The sequence below is a fragment of the Nicotiana tomentosiformis genome, chromosome 11, assembly GCF_000390325.3.
Source record: "Nicotiana tomentosiformis chromosome 11, ASM39032v3, whole genome shotgun sequence".
Lineage (NCBI taxonomy): Eukaryota > Viridiplantae > Streptophyta > Magnoliopsida > Solanales > Solanaceae > Nicotiana > Nicotiana tomentosiformis.
Window position 1 is genome coordinate 68510536 of NC_090822.1, and position 27674 is coordinate 68538209.

General features: G+C 37.1%; 1 protein-coding gene across 3 annotated transcripts; it reads left to right on the forward strand.

The window, feature by feature from the left end:
• On the forward strand, positions 1–27674 carry LOC104115990 (molybdenum cofactor sulfurase). 3 transcript variants are annotated; one of them, XR_001973202.3, is made up of 23 exons: positions 2–204; positions 338–436; positions 570–628; positions 961–1121; positions 1742–1896; positions 2237–2363; positions 2898–3000; positions 3093–3138; positions 3470–3508; positions 3590–3746; positions 4516–4603; positions 9314–9430; positions 10443–10520; positions 10620–10721; positions 13387–13477; positions 13648–13752; positions 13959–14023; positions 15014–15165; positions 25185–25417; positions 25921–26057; positions 26439–26549; positions 26646–26859; positions 27339–27674. XR_001973202.3 is itself a non-coding variant. In XM_009626744.4 (22 exons), the coding sequence occupies exons 1-22, from the start codon at positions 87–89 to the stop codon at positions 26754–26756; spliced, it is 2316 nt and encodes a 771-aa protein (XP_009625039.1). In that variant the 5' UTR covers positions 1–86; the 3' UTR covers positions 26757–27000. The 3 variants fall into 3 exon arrangements, 2 of the variants coding, with proteins under 2 accessions (XP_009625039.1, XP_009625036.1); XM_009626744.4 differs by lacking the exon at positions 27339–27674 and having other exon boundaries at positions 1–204; positions 25323–25417; positions 26646–27000; XM_009626741.4 differs by lacking the exon at positions 27339–27674 and having other exon boundaries at positions 26646–27000.

Sequence of the window (27674 nt, forward strand, 5' to 3'; positions counted from 1 at the left end):
TTAGACTAGTAGCTCAATTTCTTTTTCCTTACTATAATGTTCCGTGCTTGAATAAGAAATTCAAAGACTCTCGTAAGCTCTGCAAAATGAACACCGAATCAGAGAAAGACCAATTCCTGAAGGAGTTTGGAAGTGATTATGGCTATCCGAATGCCCCCAAGAACATTGATGAAATTAGAGCTACCGAATTTAAGCGCTTAAACAGTAAGATTTCCCTTTTTCACCTTCCTTTGCGAATTTGGATAATAACAAGAAGATGATTATCATAATTATTTCGAATTTTAAAGTTTCCACTTTGTTCTATATATTGACGTTGACTATTTACATTCTTTTGTAGGTACGGTATACTTGGATCATGCTGGAGCCACTCTTTATTCTGAGTCTCAAATGGAAGCTATTTTTAAGGACCTCAACTATACTGTTTATGGAAATCCTCGTAAGCTTTTTTTCCAACTTTCTACTGGAGGTTCCCTAATATAGCGTTGGATTCCGCATTTATTTACTCCAATAAAAATTTGACCGTTTATTTAACTGTTCCTTTAATTCCTTAATTCTGTGAAAAACAATAGATAGCCAGAGCAGTTGCAGTTTGGCTAGCGAGGACATTGTTGCGAAAGCACGCCAACAGGTAAACAGCTTCTCTTGCACAATTTATTTTTGCTGATAAATCCTACTATCTCTGCTTCCAAAATCAGTCCACAATACTTTGCACATATGCCTTGATGTTTGCTATATAAGTAATTGATATGATCAGAATGTTAAGCAATCATATCATAAGCACCACAATGTTGTGGAGATGTGTTAATTCTTAAAAAAATCACATGTTTTTCAATGTCAAGTCAGTTTAACGAGAGCCACTAAATTCTTTTTTCCCATATGTTCTCTCATATTCAGTGTTTCACATGTGATACGTTGCTGTTGTTTTACTTTCTTTTACCATTGCATCACGGCTCTGCTCAGGTTCTTAATTTCTTCAATGCATCACCAAGAGAATATAGCTGTATATTCACTTCTGGGGCAACGTCTGCATTAAAGCTTGTTGGGGAGACCTTCCCCTGGAGCAGTCAAAGCAGTTTTATGTACTCAATGGAGAATCATAACAGCGTCCTGGGGATTAGGGAGTATCCTAAATGGAATAAACCTTTTCATCAAATTTTATCATGCAGAGTTCTGATGTATTAATTTTCTCAGAAAGCTTTCTTCTTTGGTTGTATATTCAGTTGCTTAATCTGCAGTACTCATTCCTTCTTCAAATGCTACTCTTTTTCACTGAACGTACTGATCCACTGTATCAAAGGCTCTTGAAGATTTCATAAAAATTCAGCATTTTCTAGTCCCACCTCTTGCTGCTGAAGTAAGGTGTAGAATTTATACTGTTCATCTAATGGATATTGTTATACATGTTTCTGGCTGTACTTCCAAGGAAAACTCTTATACTTGACCGATCCCATTTCTATCTAACCAGCCACAAAAATTCTAGGCTTGTTCTTAAAATAAGCCCAAAACTCAGAGGACCCAATTCATCTCTCTAATTTTATGTACTTTTATCTATGTGTTAATAATTCAGTTCATACAGATAACTTATTAAGCCAGAAAAATGAAAGGGAGAAAGGAGAAAGGTATTACACAGCGTGAAGAGTTGGCAGAAACAGTTGTGTTGTTGAAGATTTTTCATGACTTTTAATTTGGTTCATCTTACAGTTTGTGTTTCTCAAGTATCCTTTTCCTTAAGAGTTACTAGATATGCTCTCAGTAAAGGAGCTGCTGCTTTTGCAGTTGACATTGAAGAGAGCACACATCTTGGTGAATCAGAAAGCCCCAAGTCTAACTTAAAACTAACACTGCATCACGTTCAGAGAAGAAGTGAAGGTGGAGAACTGAAAGAAGGGATGACAGGTAGCTTCTTAATCCGAGATTCAGCCAACTTCCCTTGGAAACTAGGTTGTATGATAGTTGCATCAACTTCTACTTTCCAAGCCCCTCCATCCACCAAGTCTATAAAGGTAGTTAGCACCTTCAACTCAAATTTGATATAGTCAGAGTTCATGAGATCCCATCAATCAAGAGAGCCTATATGTCCTTATACCAGTTAGGTGGAGTATCTATTTCTTTTTGTGATATTTTATCAGATGCACTGGAAGTGAACTAGAAGATGCTTCAATATTGAGGCACATATTTCCAATGTCTTCATCAGTTTCGACTTGTTGTATTTGAAATTGTCTTCTTCTTGTTACAGGTAATGCATACAACTTGTTTGCATTCCCCTCAGAATGCAATTTTTCAGGTCGAAAATTCGACCCTTACCTGGTTAAGATTATCAAGGAAGAGTCTGAAAGAATCTTAGGAAGCTCCCAGTATGGCAGGTAAAAGTATTAAAAGCCTCGCTGCTAAAGTTCTTACATTTATCTTAATAGTATAAGATATTCTTTTTCCCCTCTGCTTGTAGGTTTTTACTTCCATATGAGGGTCAGGGATGTCTTTAGAAAATAGACCTTACTTCACTTTCAAGCGTGGTTGAGAATAGAATTTTTAATGCCTCAAACATTTACTAAAAACAATATCTATTTTTCATGTTGGTTCAAAACACTCTTCACTTCTTTATTGGCTTAACTATGGGTATTTCAAATGATGTTGATATGTTTGTCTTCCAAAAAGTTAAAACATGGGCCAGTAACTACTAACTAGTCTGTCATTCTTAGGTATAACTGGGCATTCAGTCAGGGCTTTGACTAGTTTGACTTAAATATCTAATCATCGACCTTCTGTCCACTGTATGTGCTATATTGTTCTCATTAGCTGACAAGCTTGTTCTTATGTCTTCAATAAGATTTTATTTCTCCATCATTGAGTTGGTTGTATACATATGCGCAGACGTTAATTCTCTTTTCTGAATACAGAGGTTGCTGGTTGGTTCTGATAGATGCTGCTAAAGGATGTGCTACCGATCCGCCAGATTTATCAAAGTTTAAAGCGGACTTTGTTGTCTTCTCGTTCTACAAGGTACTTATATTTGATACCTGCTGTTTAAAGATTACATGAACATACACAATATATCCCGGAGCTTGAAAAGATTTTTTATGTTTCTTGTTTAGTTATTCGGCTACCCGACTGGCCTTGGAGCACTCATTGTTCGAAATGGTAAGCAGCTAAATAAGAAGGCCAATATTTCTTGTGTGTTTCCTCACTTATTCTTGTTTACCAATTTTCTTCTTCTTGTAATTTAGTTCTCTCTTGTCTCCCTCTCTGCCTCTATCCTTTTGCTTCTCTGTCTATGGAGAGAATCTTGGGTGGAAAGGATGGCAGAGATGCCTAGGTTTTCTTGTGGAAAATCTAAAATTTCCTTCTTTTTTTTAATTTATGAAACAAGATCTATCATATCCCCACCCCTAGTTCTCCCCCTCCCCCCCCACACCACCGTTTCTTCATTGTGAAAATTAGCAAAATTTCCTGATCTCCCTCTATTGATCAGATGCTGCTAAGCTGATGAAGAAGACCTACTTTAGTGGAGGTTTGTTCTTAGTGCCTTGTCTTATTATGATTATTATAGTTGATTCCTCCAGCACTTTTAAGTTAGCTTGGATTCTTGTAGGCACGGTGGCTGCAGCTATTGCTGACATTGACTTTGTCAAAAGAAGAGAAGGTGTAGAGGAATTTTTTGAGGATGGAACCATCTCGTTCTTGAGCATAGCAGCAATTCAACATGGCTTCAGAATAATGAATATGTTAACAACATCTTCAATTTCCCGGTAAGTGAGAGCTTACTTCTTTCTTTTCTCCGGATAAGGTGAGAGCTTACTTCTTTTGTGGTGAATAGATTCTGAAATTGAATAATGATCAGATTATATTGAGATTGGACATTTTTGCTGTCATTACGCCTGAACAGAGACACTATATTGTTGCGCACTCTTGACTAGATTTATTGCAAGCTTTCTTGTTTATAGTTGATCTTTCTATGATTCATCCTGGTGAGTGAATCCTGCTAATCTTATTTGATTAATCCTGTTCATCTACTTTTTGGATATTGTTAACCTTTTATATTTTGATTACATAGATATTGTTAAGCTTTATATCTAAGTGTTACTACAAATATTGAAACAAGTCAATTTTTGCTTTAGCTGTTAGGCTAATTAACTCTTGCGTGACTAAGAAAACTTTGTTAAATGCTTACTCAATTTGAGGACCTCAAATATCCAGTTTTTAGTTTGTCTCTGTTTGACTTGTCTGATAAGTTGTTCTTTGTTTAGAGGATATATAGGCACAGTTCTCAGTATTAGTTTCTGTTGGCAGAGAAACTAGTTGTTCCTTTCTGAATCATCTAATTCACTGCCAACAGAAAACTTACAAAGAATTTTACCGATATGCTGTTAGAAATAGTTCTGCTTAATTCTTGTAACTATCTCTTTCTCTATTATTTATGGAAACTGTTGCCTCATTTCTTTCTCTCTCCCTCTCTTTGAAGTTTGAGCAGAATGAAAATAAAAAAAGGTTCTGAAATGTGCTATTCTATCCTGCAAGGCATACAGCATCACTTGCAGCATATGTGAGGAATAAGCTTTTGGCGCTGAAGCATGAAAATGGAGAATTTGTTTGCACTCTTTATGGGGTAAATATATTGAGCATAGCATTCTCGTGACTAGGTTCATATGTTTTTATAATGTGGTTGGAATTTTGATCTCATTCTACTTATCAAGTGCAATATGTAATGATGTTTCAGAAAGTCCTCCTGAATTCACATGAAAATATTTCTTTGATCTGGTGTTTTTATGTCCTAGGCAAATTTGGTTGCTGCACAATGATGCAATAATTTTGCTTTTAGTACTAGAAATAGATAGAGAGAATGTTTAATGGCTCCTCATTAGAAATATGAACATGTGAATAGAAACTAATTAATGGCCTGCTAAATTTGAGGAAACTAGTTAAAAACTTGCTTGAGTTAACAAAGGGTCTGGCATTTTAAAGTGACCCAAGGAAAATCTTTAGCTTTGTTTAATCTTGGGGAACCTACTATAGATATAGTTTCAGGGCAACCATCAAATTAACATTTCTTGATTTTTAGTCCCCTTAAATGTGTTGGAACTATGCATTTGATATGCTATAACAAGATTAAATAGTTTAGAGGGCTTATAAAAGCTCGTTAGTTTTCTTCTAATCGACCATGCGGTTGAGCATATAAGCAAGTATTGCCACAATCATGTCTCTAATCTAGGGCTTTCTGGTTTTTGAAAATCTATAGTTGCCGAGATTGGATCTGAGTAAGTGCTTTTGCAATTAATTTTGGTTTAAAAGATTCCAAAAGGTTTGAAATTTGCAGCCAAACAGTGTCAAGAATAGGGTCACTTGAGTTCTGCACTATACTTTTTTTTTTTTTTGATAAAGTAATAATTTTATTAATGAAGGAGAGAACCCCATATAGAAGTAAATAGTTTTTTATAACCGTTTTTGTGAGAAAGCACGGGGAAAAAAAATATTATTGATGTGTTTAAATATAATACAAGGACCCCTATTTATAACAATACACAATACATACACTAATCCTATTCTATGTGGGACTATACTTATTTACAATTATATTAACTATGTTACACTCTCCCTCAAGCCGGTGCATATAGATCATATGTACCGAGTTTGTTACATATTTACTAATACGAGGACCAGTGAGAGACCTAGTAAAAATATCTGCATGCTGATCATTCGATTTCACAAACTTTGTAGCAATATCTCCTAAAGAGTATCTGTGACAGTCAATTTCAATGTGTTTAGTTCTCTCATGGAACATCGGATTTGATGCAATATGAAGGGCAACTTGATTATCACACAAGTTCCATCTGGCTGATTTCACCAAATTTCAACTCCTTGAGCAACTGTTTGATCCAATCTAGCTCACATGCTGTCATAGTCATTGCTCGATATTCTGCTTCTGCACTAAATCGAGCAACCACATTCTGTTTCTTACTCTTCCAAGACACCAAATTACCTCCTACTAAAACACAATATCCAGATGTAGAATATCTATTAGAAGGTAATCCTACTCCATCAACATCAGAGTATCCAACGATTTGCTCATGACCTCGATCCTCAAACAATAGCCCTTTGCCTGGAGCTGACTTTACATATCGAAGAATGCGGACAACTGCATCCCAATGACTATCACAGGGAAAATCCATAAACTGACTTACAACACTCACAAGAAAGGAAATGTCAAGTCTAGTCACTGTGAGGTTAATTTACCAACCAGCCGCCTATATCTTGCAGGATCGCTAAGCGGCTCCCCCTGTCCTGGCAGAAGATTAGAATTCGGATCCATCGGAGTGTCAACAGGTCTACAGCCTGTTAATTCCCGTCTGCTCAAGAATGTCTAAGGCGTACTTCCGTTGTGAGATCACAATGCCTGAGCTAGACTGAGCGACCTCAATACCCAAAAAATACTTTAATATGTCCAGATCCTTTGTCTGAGAATGCCGAAAGAGATGCTGCTTCAATTTAGTAATATCATCCTTATCACTGGCGGTAATAACAATATTGTCAACATAAACTACTAGATAAATACATATATTTGAAGCAGAATGCCGACAAAACACAAAGTGATGTCATGTTAAACTCCTGGATAACTGTGATCAGCTTCAGTAGATTGCATGATAGCTTCTTCTGCTATATTTTTCCTCGAGTACGTTTTCAAATCAAGCCTATCCAAACGCCCAATTTTCTCCTCTTGAATTCTTTCTCCAATTTAACTTTTCCCTATGACAATGTCATCAAGAGGTTCAGTAATGGAAATAGGTAGAATCACCTTTTCCTCCTTACTGCTCTCCCCCGAAGAGGTGATAAGGTAATACTGAAATAGGTTCAAATTCTCAAAAGGTAGTCATCAAGAGGTTCAGTAATGGAAATAGGTAGAATCACCTTTTCCTCCCTACTGCTCTCCCCCGAAGAGGTGATAAGGTAATACTGAAATAGGCTCAAATTCTCAAAAGGTAACATCCATGCTAACAAAAGATCTCTTAGAGGGAGGATGGTAACATTTGTAACATTTCTGTGTCGAAGAATACCAGGTGAAAACACACTTTATAACTCTAGGATCAAGTTTCCCAGGATTCCTAGTGTGGACAAAGCAAACACATCCAAACACCTTCGGAGGAACAATATATTCATTCTTACTCTTTAAAGCTTCCAGAGGACTTGAAAATTGAGGGTTTTAAGTGGCATTATATTGATAAGATAGGCAACTACTGGAATAGCATCGCCCTAGTAAGGTTTTGGTAGATCATGGTGAACATAAAAGATCTTGCTAGTTCTAACAAATGCCTATTTTTTCTTTCAGCGATTCCATTTTGTGCACTAGTGTAAGGACTACTAGTCTGATGGATTATCCCATTGGACTCCAAATAAGCACCATATCTTTTATCCATGTATTCGTTGCCATTGTCAGTTCTTAAGATTTTTATTTGGCATCAAATTGAGTATAAATCATCCTATGAAATGACTGAAAATAAGAGAAAACTTCACTTTTGCCTTTAACAAATATACCCAAGTCATCCTAGTGCAACAATCAATAAAAGTAATAAACCATCGGCTACCAGAAGAAAAAAAACAATCTGGGTAGGACCCCATACATCAGAATGAATAGTCATAAATGGAGTTGTGCTTCTATTATCACTCACAGGGTAAGAATTTCTAGTATGCTTGGCATATTCATACGCATCACAGAACAAAGATTCAAATTGAGTCCTTGAAAACAAATCGGGATATAACTTCTTCAAAACAAAGAATGATGGGTGTCCTAACCGTCTATGCTGCTGTATTATTTCTTGGTTGACATCCTTACTTTTCCCAAAAAAGGCTTGACTAGAGTTTTAAATTCCATCTATAATATACAAGTCATCGCTCAATCTACCACTGCCAATCCTTTTCCCTGTTTGAAGATCCTGAAAAATATAATGATCGGGAAAGAACTCGATTTTATAGTTTAGAGTTTTGGTGATGGCACTGACAGATAAACGATTGACAGGGAACTCAGGGACATGGAGAGCACGAATGATAGTTTAATATTAGGAGTACAAACGACAAAAGCTGTTCCAGAGATAGGTGTTAAAGAACCATGGGCTATTTGATATTATCTCTTTTGAGACACGGAGAATAGTTTTGAATGCCTTTAGAAGAGCCTGTTATGTGTCTATTTGCACCAGAATCAACAATACAAGAATTAAGATGAGCAGCAAAGGCAGCACTTGATTGCACATAATTGGATGTGACAACATTAACAGAGTGAAGTTTGGCTAGGAGGTGACAGAAAAACTAAATTTCATCCGAAGACAAAATTTCTCCCGAATTCGTGTCCTTGAATGTCTCCGTATTTCTGCCCAATTAGGAAAAAATCTGAAGATAGGGCAGGCCGATCCACTTCTGCATTTCTGCAAGAGGCTGTTTTCACAGCTTGAACCCGTGACCTCCTGGTCACATGGCAGCAACTTTACCGGTTACGCTAAGGCTCCCCTTCAGAAAATTGTAGAAAAATAATCTGCCTCGCTGGAAACCAAATCTGTCTCGAAGGAACCTTATCTCCGGTGAACGAATAAATCAAAACTGGTAGGGATAGGCTTGGAATGTTCCAGCGACTCCAATAAGAAAAGAAAATTCCAAAAAAGAAAAAACTGACCAGAAGGGGTTTGTGTTGCGGACATCCACCAAGAGAGAAAACTCGATCTCTTTGATAAAAACGGAACCCTAGTGCTGCGAGGGAGATAACTTACCTAAAAAAGGCAGCAATGACTCTTATACCATGTAGATTTTAAGAAGAAGAAAAGGTTTCTTATATTTCTGTGTGTGTTTACATCCCATGAGCAAGGAAATTTATACAAAGCTCCTAATGTTAATTAAGGAAATAAAATAAATCTATACAATTAGTCCAACTATCAAATAAAATCAAATCTCCTAAATATAATCAAATTTCCTGAAGCCAAGCTAATTAACAATCTCCTAAATATTATCAAATCTCATGAAATCATGCTAATTAACAGAATCAGAGGTGAAGGGAAGTTTCCATTAGATCAAACACCAACACATTCTTATGCATTTGATTGATCCTATAGATGTTGCAAATTTGGTAGGTAATATAGAATTGTTGGCTTCCACAATTCCTGTCCAAAGGCGATTCGTGTACAACTGAATCATGTTGGGTTGCTTTTGTTTGTTGATTTTCATTTTTTTTACTTCTTCTTTGGTATTCTTTCGTAGTCTCTGAATTGTCTCTGATTTTTTGTTGTAATATTGTGCTATCATTCAGAAGGTGACTATGATAATATGATTTTTATCTCAGTTACTATCTAGTGAAATGGGTCCTACGGTTTCATTCAACATGAAAAGACCAGATGGAACATGGTATGGATATCGTGAGGTGGAAAAATTGGCAACCTTGGCAGGAATTCAACTGCGGGTAAGAGTTCAAAGGCCATATTGTCTATGAAGTATGACTTTTATTCTGTTACACTTGGGTATGATATGGTTGCTACTTTATACTCTTGAAACATATCCTCAGAGCAGCTTGATACTGCTGTTTCTGGTACAATGTCCTACTTTCGTTTGTTACCTTTTGTCCATGTCAAGGAGGACGACATTACATCCAAGAGGTGCTTTTTATGATTTATCATTCGTCTTCACGTGTATCTGAATTCTTATGCTTTTGCTTTGTGAAGTTTTCTAGTTAAACTTCTGTTAGTTTGTTATTTGCTAGTTTGGTCCTTCAGATGTATGCGTCACTTACTCTTTTAATCGCCTTCACCACTGTTAGATGTGTGAACTGCTACATTTAGGGTTGTTTTTCAGTGCTCAGTTATTGCCCTCCACAATACCTGCAATCTTTTGTACTTTTTGGAATGAGCAGATAATCTCAACATGTAGTGGTAACTTTTGACTATGGAAGACCAAATAAGGGATGACTTGCATCCATACTAACATGATGAGGTTGCTGTGTCTTTGTTACGTTAAGCTCTCGTCACAGAAATACTGTGTTATTTGCGGTTAATGAACCAATAATTTCAGATTTCTTTTGTACATTTGGTAATCTTCTCTAAGCTTTTTGATGTTACTCCTCATCCCAATTAAGGTTACCCAGCTTTGGCCTGAGAAATGTTTAAGAGTAAAGTTTATATGACATGACTTTGGTCGAGAAGTATCTAAAACAAGAGGTTGAATGTGAAAAAATGGAGTAGGTCGGTGAAAAATGTAAGCTCAAGTTTGAAATAATAGAAAGTAATAACAAATCTTCTTAGCTGGAATTGTCAAAGAAATGGGTAAATTATTTGAGAATGCCCATAAAGAATTGTCTATCTTAAAGGGATGGAGGATTATACATCACAACTGGTGAAATTGTAATTGTATATCTCAGATATTTAACCCTGTTATATGATATGAGTAAACTCTTGCTTCTTTTTGCTTGTATTTTGTAGACAGGATGTTTCTGCAATCCTGGTGCTTGTGCTAAATATCTTGGTTTGTCACACTTGGATCTTCTTTCAAACATTGAGGTACGTGTTTCCTTTCCCCTATTTTATTTGTTGTATGGCTTCTGTTGCATGCAGAAAGTGACCACCATAGGTAACAAGTTCAATTATGATTTCATTTAGGCTGGGCATGTGTGCTGGGATGATCGTGATATTTTACATGGAAAACCAACTGGAGCTATCAGAGTATCTTTTGGGTACATGTCAACATTTGAAGATGTTATGGTAAGGGGCCCCACCACTCCCAACTCACCTCAAAATGAAAGGTGGTTCTATATATTTATTTATTTATTATTATTATTATTATTATTATTATTTTTATTTTTATTTTTTATTTTTTTGCAGTACGATGTTGTCTCCTTGTATGGTCTTGGGTAGTGCTCACTTCACGAGCTAGATTTGAAGGTTGAGTTAGGCCTAAGATCTATTTTCTGAACATGGTATCGAAGCCTCTAAGATTTTGGTAGACTCAAATAGCTTCCTCCACTGGAGAGTAGTGCCAGCTTTTTTCTTCTTCCTTTCGGTGTCTGTGCCACTTCTCTCTTTGGCTGTTCTGGTGCCACTATCTCTCCTGCAACCAGCGCTGCTATTTTCTACATCTAGTGGTGCCCTCTTTTATGAATTTCTTGTCATTGTTCTACCAATTCAGGTTACGCTGATAGTGTCTTAGAGATATGCAATACCGCATCTCTTTTCGGTGATTGAGAATAGATTTTTATCCGTGTAGTGCAAGAAACACCTTCTTTTCCTGTGCAGTTATTCACGACGTTTTGTGGGGAAGATTTCAAATACCGCTTTTCCTTTTATTGATTGTGCACTATTCCAGCGAGATTTCGACGTCAACTTTTATGTTACAACATAAGTAAACTCAAGTTGGTTTTACTACTTTGAGTTGAAGGTGCTTTCTTAGATGTGTCTAGATACATACATGTCAGACTTATTGTACTTAGAAGATTTGAATAAGAAAAATCTTGTAAAATATTCTTATAGGATACTTTGAAATATAATATATTTAGTTATGAAATAGTTTCTTACCTTATTAGCATAAAAATAGATTACCTATCCAGTGTTTTAAAAGGCGTTTTCGGGGCGAACCCCGTGGCGAGCCCTGGGGCGAGGCGCACCAAAAATGCCCCGAGACGATTGTGTGGGGCGAAAATCTCGAGAGGCGTACGCCCAGCAATTCGGGGCGTACACTCGGGCTTTGAGGCGCGTTTTTGTAGTGAGGCGTAAGCCCCAGAGAAAAATTAAAATAAAATTGGCTGAATAAGTCCTTCATATATTACCCAAATTCTCAAAAGTCAGCTTATAATTACTCAAAAGTTTTAAAAAGGAACTGAAATATTAAATTTAAAAGTTTTTTTATTAATAGAACCCCTAATTTATGGTCTTTCCCAATTCTTTATCTTGTTCGCTAGTCTGCTACTATCTCCCAAAAGCAACGAATGCTCAACTTTTATTTTTTTTACAAATACAAAGAAAACCCCATTCTCCTTCATATTAGCAAGTTCAAAGTTCAAATTGCAGGTTAGTCATCTTTTTGTTCCTCCATGTAGAAAACTTTATTCTTTCAACTCAAGTTACTTGTGCCTGTAAGTAGCGTATAATGGATTGTTTTGACTAATTTTTTGTGGGGATGAAACACACCTATATATTATTTTTCACATATTTATAGTTTTCTTCAATTTTTATGCAATTTTACCTATTTATCAATATTTACTGTAATTATATTATTTTATGAAATATTAAAAATTGAATACCCATAGGGCTTACGCCCTGTGCCTCGGGGCTTACGCTTCGCTGAGGCATATGTAAAACGCCTCGCCTTACGCCCACGCCTTTTAAAACAGTGTACCTATCTAATTGTACGTAATGTAAGATCTCCTATATAAGGAGCATATCTTGTATATTGTTGCTTAGTCAAGTCAATGAGAAGTTTTTCCTATTTGAACATGACATCAAAGCCAGACAATCCCTACTCTTGGTTGACCCCTACACATATAAACATCATTATTAAGCTCTAGTCGCAAATATTCACACTAAAGTTAACAGTATCGAGACATATTGCAAGGCAAATTACATGCAAAAACATGGATTTTTAGCCAAACATCACTTAGTCAAGTCAATGAGAAGTTTTTCCTATTTGAACATGACATCAAAGCCCGACAATCCCTATTCTTGGTTTGCCCAACCCACTGTTATATTCTACATGCTCCAACTGTCCGTCCTGGGCATGCAGGTAAGGGGAGGGCAAGGGTGTTGGGATGTCCTACATTGGTTACTTAACCCAAAAAAAAAAGGTCCCACATTAGTTGAGGAAATGTGCTCGTCTTCTTGTATGGTTGTGGGCAATCCTTACTTCGTAAGCTAATTGAGTTAGGCCCAACATCCGTTTCCTCAAGAGAGAGAGAGTAAGGCTAAGAAATAGCTTAATGGTCACAAAGAACAAGGGACAACTTCCGGATTTTTATTTTCATTAAGCTATTAGACGGGCAAGCAGAAAATCGAAAGGAATAAAGGACTACAACAAGATGAACTTTTTTGTTCTTCAAGTTTCTGTCTGAAAGAGCAACTTCTGGTCAAGAACTAGAGCAATCATTCGGATAGCTTGACTATATTGTTGTACTCCAAACCCATGGTTCCCATCACCACGAAGTATGGTCAAGAAAAAGCTAAATTGTTGAAAAACGGAAAATGGTTGTGTTTTTTTTTAATTTACAATTCCCTGTTCTGTTGTTTTGTTCTAGATATTGCTAGGTAGAAGTTTCAATTTCTATGAAGTTTCTGGTTATTGCCTCAATGGTTGATTGAGGAACTACTCTCTGCTCTGGATGTTCCTTTGGAAGTTAGTCCTTTCCCCTCCCTCATTTTCTTGCACTTGTCTTTGCAGAAGTTTGTCAACTTCGTGGAAAATAATTTTGTAATATTATCATCTAATTGGTCTGCGTTTCATCCAAGCTCCATCTCTCCACCAGTTGAAGGTTAATTTTTTTCACCCTTCTACTATTCGGCATGCATTAAATATACATGTTGATTTGGCTTTTTGTAGACCAGAAGTTGATTTAAGTGTGATAGTTTGTCATTTTAATATCATAAAAGATAGTGTTTGGACTTGTTTTGTGAACCTATCCATGTCATTGACCAATTGCAGGAATTGGAAAAGCCGCTGCACGGCATTTCCTCACATCTATTACTGTCTATCCAATAAAGTCCTGCGCGGGATTTAGTGTGAATCAGTGGCCTCTAACATCTACTGGTAGCTATTCTACTGTATCTCATTGGATAATTGAGTTGGTTAATAATCATGCCATTACATATGGATTTGTCAAAGTTAGATATTGTCCGTATTAATTGCACATAGGAAATGTGCTCCTCCACATTTTCTTTAGAATATAAGTAATTTTGAATTTCATGGTGTCATTATTACATAGTTATCCTTGTTTCTTTCACTATGAAATGCAGGGTTATTGTATGACCGTGAATGGATTCTCAAGAGCACAACTGGTGAAATTCTTACCCAAAAGAAGGTAGAATACTTTATAAGTCACAGCATGTGTATTGATGCCTGTTATCCATGTGCAAAACCATGGTGAAAATACCCTCTTCCACCTATTATAACTGGATTTAGGAAAGTGGAATTGTTGCCTATCATTTGATTTACCCATCCTTCGAAATGTCGTGGTCTTAACCTTGTTAATCCTCTAGACAAGCCTGACAAATAATGACTCTTTTTCACAAAGTACTATGTAACTTCTTAACTTGGGTTGCGTGCATTAGAATTGACAGGGTGTGGATGGCCTGTCGGTTTTTTCCGAACCTCCCTATTGAATTTGTTTATTTTGTCTATTTTCTTCTAATTTGATTTATTCACAGTTCATAAAGTGTCAACTCCCTTGAATAACTGCTTGTTCTCTCTGAATGTCAAAATCCTATTTGCTCCCATGTTTCACTACTAACTTTTATCCGTCTTGATTTCTCCACTCCATCTTTTAGCCAAAAAAAAGGCAGCCCGGTGCACGAAGCATCCCGCGTTCACGCAGGGTCGGGAAAAGTGCCGCGCCCCAAGGGTGATGTAGGCAGCCTACCCTGATGCAAGCATCAATGTCCGATTCCACGGCTCGAACCCGTGAACCTATAGGTCATATGGAGACAACTTTACCATTGCTCCGGGGCTCTCCTTCATCCATTTTTTAGCCAGTCATCTCTAATTTGTTATCTTGTTTTATTTTTCTTAAAAACATTTCAAAATATAATTTATCTTTACTTTTTAGCAATCTGTATTCAACTTGAATAATTTGCAAGTGTCCATGCTCTCGATTGTGCTATGATCTCTACTTTAATATTTAGACACTTTATTTTGTAAGAGAAGCAAGTAACTACTGTAAGCTTGTATACTAGAATCAAAGATAATGAACGATTAGTCAATGTTTACTGGCTATTGCATCTTAACTATTATCCCTGATACAGGGTTGATTTCTTCTGCATCAACATCTAAGACAGGTGTATTTGCATTCTAGGTTCCAGAAATGTGCTATATTACCACGCTGATTGATCTCAATTTGGGAAAACTGTTTGTAGAGTCACCTCGTTGCAAGGAGAAATTGCAGATTGAACTCAAATCCAACTCACTTGCCACTGGAAGAGATGAAATGGATATCCAGAGTCATAGGTTTGAGCTCCATCTTCACTTTTGCCTTATGTTATTTAAGGCTTGATAAACAAGCTTGCTACCTCTTGGTATCATTTAAGTAGTTAAGACAGAAATCACATGAATCAGTTTTTAGAGCTTTATAACTCAACAGAGAGATTCCTATATAGCAGTCAAAGAAATTTCAACAAGCCTTATGTACGTAGGTATACAACGACATAGATACAATCTTATGTTTTTTTTAAATAATCGTGGTGTTCGAGCCAGCTTGCGCGTACCTCGACTAATTCTACGGGTACCTGCTACCTCCCACTAGCACAAGTGCTTCCTACCCGCATAGGTATTGGGTAACTCTGAAAGTCTGGACCAAAATAAGGTCATCGAAAATTTGCAAAAGAACCGAAATAGAGTGTAAAAAATAAAAAGGAACCAAATTAGGTATAGCGCATGGTATGCATGCGCTATATGTGTTTGTGCTAATGTCCCGAGTTAATGGTGGCCGCGGCCCGATTGTTTTTAAAAAATTATTATATAGCGCATTAGGAACATGCGCTATACAAATATGCATTACGGGCAGTGGCCAGGTTGATATCTGGAGGATACATTGGCTTATAAATGATAATGGCTAGTAAGGTATTGAATAGAACCTCTACAAAAGAATTAAAAGAGCATCTCACAATAGGTATAATGCTTATAATTCTGTACAAAGTGAATCTAAGGGAACAAACTTTGTCTTCATTGTCTAGATCTTTAAAAGAGAGTAATCAGAATAAAATCATTAAAGAAAAACAAAAATAAACCAATATTTAATATAACATTCCCCATGGAGAAGGGACCCATTATTTCCACAAATTAATCAATTGTCAGCAGTTAATTTAATCATTCTTATTCCGATAATCTCTGTAATATATAAATTTTTTTCTTTTACGGTCACCAAGGTGGCTATGCAGACTATGAGGGTGTTTGGATTGACTTATTTTTTTTTTTTAGTTTTTGTGGTATTTGACAATGATAAAAAATGCTTAATAGTATTTACTTTTAGACTTGAAAAGTACAAAAATAAACCAAAAGCCAAAAGTTGGGTATTACCAACTTATGGCTTTTTTTTTTGAAAAGGTAACATCTGTGTGTATTAATTATAAGCAATAGGTATAATGCTTATAATTCTGTACAAAGTGATTCTAAGGGAACAAACTTTGTCTTCATTGTCTAGATCTTTAAAAGAGAGTAATCAGAATAAAATCATTAAAGAAAAAAAAATATAAACCAATATCTAATATAACATTCCCCATGGAGAAGGGACCCATTATTTCCACAAATTAATCAATTGTCAGCAGTTAATTTAATCATTTTTATTCCGATAATCTCTGTAATATATAATTTTTTTCTTTTACGGTCACCAAGGTGGCTATGCAGACTATGAGGGTGTTTGGATTGACTTATTTTTTTTTTATAGTTTTTGTGGTATTTGACAATGATAAAAAATGTTTAAAAGTACTTACTTTTAGACATGAAAAGTACAAAAATAAGCCAAAAGCCAAAAGCCAAAAGCCAAAAGTTGGGTATTACCAACTTATGGCTTTTTTTTTTTGAGAAGGTAACATTTGTGTGTATTAATATATAACAGTACATAGGTTGTACTGAAACTATATTTACAAGAGAACAAAAGGAAAGACTACTGAACTACAGTCCTAGCAGTATTCTAAAACTTCTAGGATTGATACAGTATCTTCTGGCCACTTCTGTTTACACCAAAAATAAAAAAGAACTCAATTCATTTTGATCTTCTGCACTGAATTGTTACTGTCCTAAAAACATCTAGAGTTCCTCTCCTTCCAGATTGTCCACCATATACATGTAGGAACAGTCCTCCATCTATCTGTGCTTCCAGCTCCAGTTCCAGCTTTATCCCAATTAGTAAGCACTTCAGTAATCTTAGAGGGCATTGTCCATTAGATACCTCTGAGATTAATGAATATCTTCCATAGTTGATTGTAATCCTGTAGTGTAAAAATAGATGGCTAACTGTCTCAGCTGTTTCCCCACATAGAAAGCACCTAGAGCACAGTGGGATCCCTCTCTTTATGAGATTATCCTGGGTCAGAACTGCCTCCTTTGCTAGTAACCAAGTGAAACAAGATACCTTGTAAGGTATCTTTACTTTCCAGATATGCTTCCATGGCCAATTAGTAATCTGTAGGTTAGTGTGATTAAGCATCTTGTTTGTGATTAAGCATCTTGTTTGCAGCATTCACCTTATAGATGCCTCTGTTGTGGCCCTTCCACCATAGTGAATCCCTTGCCTCTGTTGTGGCCCTTCCGCCATAGTGAATCCCTTCCATTCTGAAGGCCTTTGAAGACTTCCAGTTGCTTGTACAACTCAGTCAATCTAGTCAGTTCCCAATCATTCAGCATTCTTCTAAGTATCAGATCCCAACCTTGAGGAGTCCACATTTTAGCTATTGTCTTTTGTTGGTGTTGAGCTAAGCCATACATATCAGGGAAGAGTTCCAACAAACTTCCAGATCCCAACCAATTATCCTTCCAGAAGGAAGTTTTGGTGCCATTTTCCACTTTGATGTATGATTGGCTCTTCACTGTAGGCCAAAGTGTTATGATATATCTCCATAAGCTAACCCCATATGTAGTGTTGACTTCCTTTGAAACCCAGTTGTTTTCTTCTCCATACTCAGCTTTAATGACATTACTCCATAAGGTTTGAGGTTCTTGAGAGAATCTCCATAACCACTTCATCTTAAGGGCCTTGCTTTGATTCTTCAAATTTCTGATGCCTAGCCCACCTTTGTCTTTGCCAATAATGAGAGATTTCTATTTCACTAAGTGAAACCCCCTTTTTTCTTTGTTTCCTTGCCAAAAGAAAGATCTTCTGAGCCTATCCAATCTCTGAATGACACTTTAGGGATGGGAAAGAGTGACATCATATAAGTAGGAAGTGAGTCAAGTACTGAAGTGATCAGAATCAGTCTTTCTCCCATAGATAGATACTGTGCTTTCCATCTGGATAACTTCTTCTCACATTTTTCAATAACTGTGTTCCATAGACTTAGCACCTAAAGGCATGCCAAGATAGATAGCAGGAAGAGATCCTACTGCACCTCCCAGAATTAGTGACAGTTGCTCCATCTCAGGTACTACATTAATTGGGGAAAGGTGGCTCTTTTTCCAATTGATGTGGGGTCCCGAGATACCTTCAAACAAAACCAGGATAATTCTCAAATACCTCAATTGCTCCTCTTTTGCATCACAAAAAATTAGGGTGTCATGAAGATGTGTAATCTCCAGGTTGTTGTTTCCAATCCTTCTACCTCAAAGCCATTCATCCATTGATTTTTGCAGTTTTGACCATATTGTTCAGACCCTCCATAATTATTATGAAAAGAAAAAGAGATAGGGGATCTCCTTGTCTTAAACCTCTGTGCGAAGGGAAGAAGCCTTCAGGGGACCCATTAATAAGAATAGAGAATTTTTCTGAAGAAATACAAGCACTCGCCAAGTTGATCCATTTCTTCCCAAAACCCATTAGTTCCAACATTTTCGGCAAGAATCTCCAATTGACATGATCGTATGCTTTCTCGTCTAATTTACACATAATTCTTGGCTTTTTTTGTTTGGTTCTTGAATCTACTGCTTTATTAGCTATTAGAACAACATCCATCATTTGTCTTCCTTTGATAAAAGCCATCTGTTATGCATCCACCAGTTTATCTATCACCCTTTTGAGTCTCTCTGTTAGAGCCTTTGAAAGCAGCGTATAAAAGCTGTCTATTAAACTTATAGGCCTAAAATCCCTTAATTCCTTGGCTCCAGTCTTCTTAGGAATCAAGGCAATGTATGTTGCATTGAAACTCCTTTCAACCAATTATTGAGAGTGGAAATTATGAAAAGCCTCCATAATATCTTGCTTTAGAACATACCAACATTTGATAAAGAAACCCATTGTGTAGCCATCAGGCCCTGGAGCCTTATCTACTGCACATAGCTTCAGACATGTCAAAACTTCTTGTTCCTCAAAGTTGCTTTGTAAAAGCTCCTTTTCTTCTTCTGATATTGTGGGACAGTTATCAAAGTTAAGTTCAGGTCTTCATTCCATAGCCTCTGTATAAAGATTCTTGTAGAATTCAATGATCTCAGACTTGATTTTCCCTGGTTCCTTAATTGTTTCATCATTCACCACTAGTTGATCAATGTTGTTGCATCTCTTATGTGCATTAGCAGTTTGGTGAAAGAATTTAGTGTTTTTGTTTCCTTACTTAAGCCGAAGAGCCGTGGATCTTTGCCTCCATGCAATTTCTTCATTTTTCAGGTGTTCCTCATATTCCATGAGGATAGATGCCTTCCTCACAGATTCCTCCTCTGTTAATACTCTTGTTTCTTGTATAGAATCAAAGACTGTCAGTTGTTTTAGTAGGTTGGATCTTTGTACCCCCAAATTTCCCTGGCTACATCAGCTCCATTCTTTGAGCTTGCCCTTTAGAGCTTTAAATTTGCATGCTAATATATAGTCTGGCCTCCCATAGAATTCAAATGATGTCCACCATTCTCTGATCCTGTCTACAAACCCTTCGGTGTTCAGCCACTAATTATCAAACTTAAAGTAGGATTTGGTTTGCTCTCAAGAACCACATTGTAATGAGACTGGAACATGGTCTGATATCAGTCTTTGGAGGAGAACCTGTTTTATGTTCCTGAATCTGTCATCCGAATCTTCTGAAAATTGGATTCTATCAATTCTGGATGCAATGACCTGGTTGTCTCCTTTGAACCAAGTAAAGGTTCCCCCTTCTAATTGGAGATCAATAAGCTCCCCCTTCTAATTGGAGATCAATAAGCTCCATGTCTTCTATAAAATCTGAGAACTCCACCATAGCTCTAGATCTTTTATTACAATTCCTTTTTTTCAGAAGGAAATCTAGTGACATTGAAATCACTACACACAGCCCAAGGCCCTTCCATCAATCCTCTTACTGCTCCTATTTCCTCCTAAACAGCTCTCCTTTCAATGTTGCAATTAGGAGCATATACTCCTGTGACATGACATGTGAAATTCTGCAAAAGAGCCTTGAATTTACATGTCAGAGTGTAGGCTCCAATCTATAGCACCTCTCCTCTCCAAACTCTACAATCCCATAGCATTGCAATACCCCCTCTGGTACCACTAGCTTCGAGGCATGCATACCTCACCCATCTCCCTCCCCAAATCTGACTAATAACCTCCTTTATATCCCCCTCTAATTTTGTTTCCTGAAAGCGAATAATATCTGCCTTCCACTCCAATACTAAACTTTTTATAATTCTCCTTTTAGCCAAATCGTTCAAACCCCTAATATTCCATGATACTCAATTGATCATCATAATTCAATAGCTGGCAGGTGGTTCCCCCTACTTCTTTTTCCATTACTGTTGAACTTGACATCAAAAGAAACTAAATCTTTCAACTCTTTCTTACCTTTGAATCTAATCTTTTTGACTTTTGATTCCGGTTCCATCATTCTAATTTGTCTGCAGCTATCGATTTGCAAAAGAAGCTCCAAAGCTTCTTCTTCTTCGTGACCCTCGAAAATCCACCCCAAACATCTTACTCAACCTGAGTAAATTCTGGTGCACCCTACGTGTTGCATTCATCTCTTTTTCTGGGAGTGAATTGTGATGCTGAACTGAGATAGGAATAACATCTTCGACTCCCCAATCTTCACCATTAATCTCTGTGTTGAATTGGCTCAATTGTTGTTGTTGCCCAGGTTCGTCCCTTGGCTGGTCTTCCCCCACTTTGATTATGGCCATAGCATCTTCTACCTTTTCTTCCTGCATCCCTGCCCCAATTTCTTCTTCTGCCCGCATGCAGATTATCGAATTCAGAGCGTAACTACTAATTCTTTCGATTGTCTCGAAGTTTAGTGGTTGACTGCTTAGATATTCCTTCTGGTTCGAGTAAGTAGTTTCCCCCGGTTCTTCTAAACAGGAGTCGATCCTTTTATCTTTTGTGGGTCTTAGTTGAAAGTCATTAAAAATGACTTAGGCCCCGAAAAATCTGGCCCAATTGGAATTACAGAGCCAGTGTTGGGTTCACTAGATGAGCCCAATAATTTCCCTTCCCCCAATCCATCTGCATGCCTAGCACGTGCTTTCTCATTTATTTTAAAACGAGTGTCATTACGCCCCACGTGGTCCACAACTGTCTGACTGTCCTGCTCCCCTACTACGTAGGGAGTCTTTGCCTATGGTTTTTCAGAAGCTTCGACCCATTGTATTCTCCGTTGGTCTTCATCATCTCCGACTTCTCCGGCGTCCCTAATTCAAAACGAGTCTGTTTTTCCGCCCAGATTGGGATAAAAGTTTTTACCCCGTTTCTCTCAATGGTAAACTCAGAGGGTATATTCCGTCCATCACTTGCTATTTCAATCCTAGCCCATTTCAGATGATTCCTAAATTCCGTCTCTTCCTCGGTAGCTATCCACCCACCGCATAAATCTCCAATTTCTATGCAAAGGCACTGCCATGGCTCTGATCCAGGTGGTCTTGACTGAAACGGAGTTGGGTATACATCCAGCAATGGGATTCCACCATTCCAGGTAAAAACCATGTTTCTTCCATCTCCATTCTCCTTGGATGATCTGCTCAGCCATGTTCCTGTTTGGGAATTCGAAAAGATACAAATTTCCAGTCATGTCGTACATATTCACCCCCAAATACTTTGCTCCATGAGGCAGAGACCCATCTCCTGATTTACTTCCTTCCCAAAATATCCAATGATGCATCTTTTCAAAAGTCTAGTGTCCGTAGTTCCGCAATCTTTATATCTCCATTTAATGAGTTACCATTTACTCCACATGGAGAGTTGGATTGCCATTTACTCTCTTGGACTGCTTTGGCATATGGGTAGTTCGCTTCAGTAACTCTGGGTGGTACTGGGATATTCAATTGAGAGTCGCATTTAATAAAACTTTCTATCTTGAATGCTACATCCTTCCATCCTGCATTTATGACTGACTCAGGTATGGTAATAACTGATCTAGCTACCCCCTGTAGTGACAAGATACTCATATACCTTCCGTGTTCATTGTACTTCCTGGTACAGAAGTATTCTGAAATCTTGTCTTTTGTTTTCCATCTCCTTAACATATTCTTTTGGTCTTTCGAGGCCTCTTTGAGTACAAAACAGATCCATTCCATAATCTTTTTGCTCATTGTTGATCGTCTCATCATGTTTCAACTTTTCTCCACCCAGTCAAACCTTGTGATGTGTCTTTGTTGGATACCATCTGGTAATGTCAAAGGATTTGAAACCAGCATTAAAATAGATTCTGCCTTCCCCCATTACAAGTTTTGTTTCCTGCTATAAGAACAATAAAGGGTGTTGAAGTAGTAGTCTTCACAGTGGGTGAAAACTAATATAGGAAGAATTTTAAGAAGAAAAGGTTAATTTCCGGCGAAAGAGTCCACCGGAAAAGGTTGTTCTACAGTCCTAGAAAGTAGGAGAGAGAAAGATCCCGGGATCCGTGTCTGGAAGCATTACCTTCCATACACCTGTCCGTGTCTATGAAGTTTACAACACATTATCCCAACTTATGGCTTTTCTTTTAGCTTATAAGCTACTTTTTAAAAGCCAATCCAAACACCCTCTATATGTTGTACATGATGTTGATTTTATTTAATTAAATTAATTAAGAAAAAAAGTATTTTTTGTCCTATCTACTTGGATAAAAGGAACATAAGACATCATATTTGAGTGAAATTATTGGAATTACAATAAGAATAGACCGATGAATGTTTTCCCTTTTGGTATCCTAGTGTTCCACATACAGAAAGCTTCAGTTTTGTCACATTTGAAAGATGTAACTGGAGTGAATTTCAACAAGAATAAATAAATAAAAAGTATTTCCTGTATTTTAATATGCTCTAACACCACCGAAAGAAACTTTGATGTTGTCTATGGTGTAGTTTAAGTGCAAGTAACATTTAATTAAAGCATGTTGGTTAATACAGGACAAAGTATAAATATTTTTAGTTCTAGGAAAGAATTGAAATCGAAAACTTGTCTTAGGTCTTTATCAAAACGTGCTCGGTCTTTTGTTCTCGTTCTCCCAAATGGATATTGATTTGGATGGATTTCCAAAAGAATTAACATCAAATTGTTAGATTTTTGAAAAACTATTTTAAAGCCATCTTATTTATATGCATTTTGTAAGATAAATAGTTAAAATATTATTAGGAGTGGTCAGCATACTCTTCAATGTGCTTTTATTGTGAAAAGAAACAACATATGAGTCGACAAGCTAGTGATGTTATTTGTCAATTGCTATCACTTACAAGAAGCCAATGTATCCTCAAGTGTCAACTCGTTCATTGCTCGTAATGCATATTTGTATATCGCATGTTCCTAACGCGCTATATAACTTCAGCCAAAAAAAGGTGATGGCCATTAACCCAGGACGTTAGCTCAAACACAACAGTGCATGCATATCATGCGCTATACCTAGTTCAGTTCCTTTTTCTGACACTCTATTTCAGTTCTTTTGCAAATTTTCGACCCTATTTTGGTTCCGGACTCGTAACTCTGTCCACCAAGGCGTTGATAGAAGGGAAGAAATCACCTAGTGTTTTTGTCTATGCTGGGATTTGAACCTGAGGCCTTATGGTTCTCAACCCACTTCAGTGACCACTAGGCCACACTCTTGGGTGTAGATACACTCTTATATTGTAGCTAGATCTTACTAACTTGTAGGAGCAGCTATGTTTTCTCAGACTATCATACAAGGTCATATGTATAAGGTCCAATTATCTTTCTTTCTTGAGTTTTGAATTGTTCCCACAACACTAAAATTTGTAGCTCGAAACTTAAGTTGTTGATCTTCTTTGTGTTAAACTATGTGACTGTCTATCTTATCTGACTTAAACAACACTGTCTCGCAGTTTCATCTTGGGTGTGCAATAAGTAATTGGTTCTTTCACATTTACTTGTTTTTTAATTAGAAAGGAAAAGTTTCATTAAGATAGCACGGTATATGTACAGTAGAAAAAGTTAGAAAAAGTAGTGCTCCTTAATTTTGCTCTAAAATTTGTGAAAAACTTTGTTGATGGGTGTGCATGCGAGCGTCACCCACACACTTAGATTTTGTGGTGCCAAAGATGGTTGTGTATATGCATCATACTTGTGTAAGTTCTGCTGGTGAAAGACCAGTCCAGTTGCCTTAGTGAAGCATGTGAAGCTTATAAATATTAACTGCATTTTGTGCCTTTCAAAAATAATTTTTTAATGGTGGTGTATGGGCCAGCTTGCGTGCACCTCTACTATTCCACTGGGTAGTAGCTATCTCCCACCAGCACAGGTATATTGGGTAACTCTGTCCAATAGGGCGTAGGCAGATAAGAAGAAATCAATTTATGTTTTTTGTCTCTGCTGAGATTTGAATCCTCATCTCCAAGAAACCCACTTCATTGACGACGAGGCCACACCCTTGAGTGTGTTTTCCTTTCAAAGCTTATCTCATTGTTTCCTTGTAATCGGAGACTATGGTTATGTTCTTTGGCATAGGCGTCTAATTAAAACAAAGTTGGTATATTTCTTTATCTAAGCAAAGATATTGTTTATGGGAACTAACTGTTTTTAAACCTATTGCTGATTGTCGAGCTTCAAACTTCAATTTATTGGTTCCAAAGTAGATTGTATCCGTTATTGCTTATCACTTTAAATTGTGATTCCATCATTTGCTTTATTATACTCGCCAAAAGACAATATCAAGAGAAAAAGAAACTAAAATTAGAGCGAACAATGTTTTGAAAAGGATGTCCATTGTTTTAGTCTGGCATGTTCCAAAAATAGCTAACTGCTATTGTAGTTCTGGTGGAAATGAATTAGCAGTATTATAGCTATGTAAGCGCTGCTCTCTGTTTAGTGTTCACCACATAAAAATCGACAAGAAGATTGTGGTTCATGAATTATAATTACGTTAGTGGTGCTTTTGAATCAGCAGCATTATAGTAACACTCAATTGTTTTTCATGTCTTTTTGATTTAAGTAGATATGAAGTCCAAAGTTATAACAATGAGGTTGATATCTGGTTCAGCAATGCAATTGGTCGACCTTGCACTCTGTTAAGGAGTTCAGGTTCCCAAAGTTACTCATGCATAAATAAGAATGGGAGTCCTGGCATGTGCAGGGATGTTGGTGCTAGATTGAATTTCGTCAATGAAGCCCAGTTTCTGCTGGTATCTGAAGAAAGCATAGCTGACCTCAACTCTAGGCTGAAATCAAGTATGTCTTTCTCATCTTCTCCCTTTCTTAATAGAGAGCAATCTTTCTGTATGGTATTAAACTCTTCTGGAATAGGACTATATGGAAATTAGAGATTGCACCCAATACAATTAGTCCATTTGAGGATGTTCCTGTAAGCTGAATGCATAATAACTTTTAAACCATGTCTATACAATGATAAGTGGAATAACTTCTGTTCACTGGATACTGCTGGTTTGCCTTACTTGAAATTAAGTTAGACGAGGTGGTGTTTTCTCTCTTTAGAGGAGACTAGTATTCGAAACGTTTACCTCTAGTAGCATGGCTTCTAATTGGATTTGCTGTCCGTTCAGTACCTTTTATAGTCCACAATACGTGAATTTGTTTCTAGATAAGTCACTCGTGTCGCATAATTCCTCTGGTGGTGGTTAGTGATTTTACAAGGATGGAGATTAAGAGAGGTGAATGTATGAAGCAAATAGGTCTATCAAAAACTTAATTCAACCTTTGTTTTTTGGGTTTAGATGGACGAAAGAGCACTGGTGGACAAGCAGTTCAAGTTGGTGCAATGAGATTTCGGCCCAATCTTGTAGCATCTGGTGGTGAACCATATGCAGAAGATCGGTGGAGGCATCTAAATATTGGGGGCAAATATTTTACGGTGAGTTCTAGCTCTCATAAAATCAAGATTTGAAAACATGCAGTGACTATAGACATTTCTGTCCTAACATTGTGACAAAATAATCTTGTGACAAACCATTCAGCATCTGATGTTGATGTTCTTACATGTCTAGAGACAATTCCTCTACTTCTAAAGAAACTGTGGTGAGGAAAGAAAGCTTGTCACTAAGTAGTCAATGATCATAATTTTCTCAACACTTCCAGGGCTATGCAGCTCTCAGTTTGCACCTCTTTCTTTATCTTTCTTCTTTTAGTTTTATTAAAAAATAAAAGTTTTTCATGTGTTCACATGCCTAGATACATCAGTAGATACTTGTGTAAATACGCAATTGTTGGCACCCACTGATTTTGTTAAGTGCAGTCATTGGGTGGTTGCAACCGTTGTCAGATGATCAATATAAATCCAGAGGCTGGGGAGGTGCAGAGGTTGAGTGAACCTTTGGCAACTTTAGCAGGCTACAGGAGAGCAAAGGTTAGAACCCACCTAAAACGAAGAAAAACCAAAAGAAATGCAGCATGTTTATTTAATTGAGTTAATTACTTCTTACCATGTATTCCTTGCAAACAGGGGAAAATATTGTTTGGCATACTACTAAGATATGAGAATAATACGAAAACCAAGTCGGATGCATGGCTTCGTGTAGGAGAACAAATATTCTCAAATGGAGATAGCAATTGATTACTTTCTTTGAAGTCTCTATTTGGGACTTGTAAGTAGTCACGACAGAGGTTACAAGTGTTGAATGTGGTGAAGAAGCGGCAGAAACACTTCCTCTTGGCATGTCAATACATCAAATTGTACTTTATTGTTCTCTGTATGTAAATGAGTATGTACTTCTAAAAGAACTCTCTTATATCTTAATTCTTTGTAACCAATGTAATTACGAACTAATAACTAATGGTAAGGTTTATGTTCATATTCATTGGGCTGAGTCCATTTTTATGTCCGGTATATGCAAGTTTGTAGTTTGTGTAGTATCTTGGTGCGCAACCTATGGATGTTGTAATTTGCCAGTATTGACTAATGTATCAATACCATTTGTATCCACTATACCCATGGCTTCCCGTTGTGTTAGCTGAAACACTCATCCCGTGGTTGCGAACTTAACATGGAAAAGATTGTGGTTTGACATTAACATTTTTTAGCCTTTGAAGCCATTGGATGATGGTATGTTGATTCACCGCCTTGTCTGGAGTATTTGAACATATCCAGAACTGTCATTCTTGATGCCGAGCTTGTTGCCTTCAATGATGTGCTCAGATTTGCCAAGGAAAATGCAGATATTGACTCTGTAACACTCTCTCGTGGATCATGGTGACTGCAAATCCTCTGAGGGGAAGCATCATTGAGGACTACAGGTTATTGTTCTGACCCTTGCAATGCGCCCTCGATCTATCATAGGGAGTGGAATCTAGCTGTGGATTGTCTTGGCACATTCTTGACCTCTTGTCAAGAAAGTTCTGTGCCTATTCGTGTCCCCTTGTAAAAACTAGTGTGTATTTTTAACTAGACTCAGATATGTATCCATACAGCTCTCAACTATGAATTTACTAACTGAACGTAGGATGAAGTAAGTGCAGGTTGTCTTTTATTTCA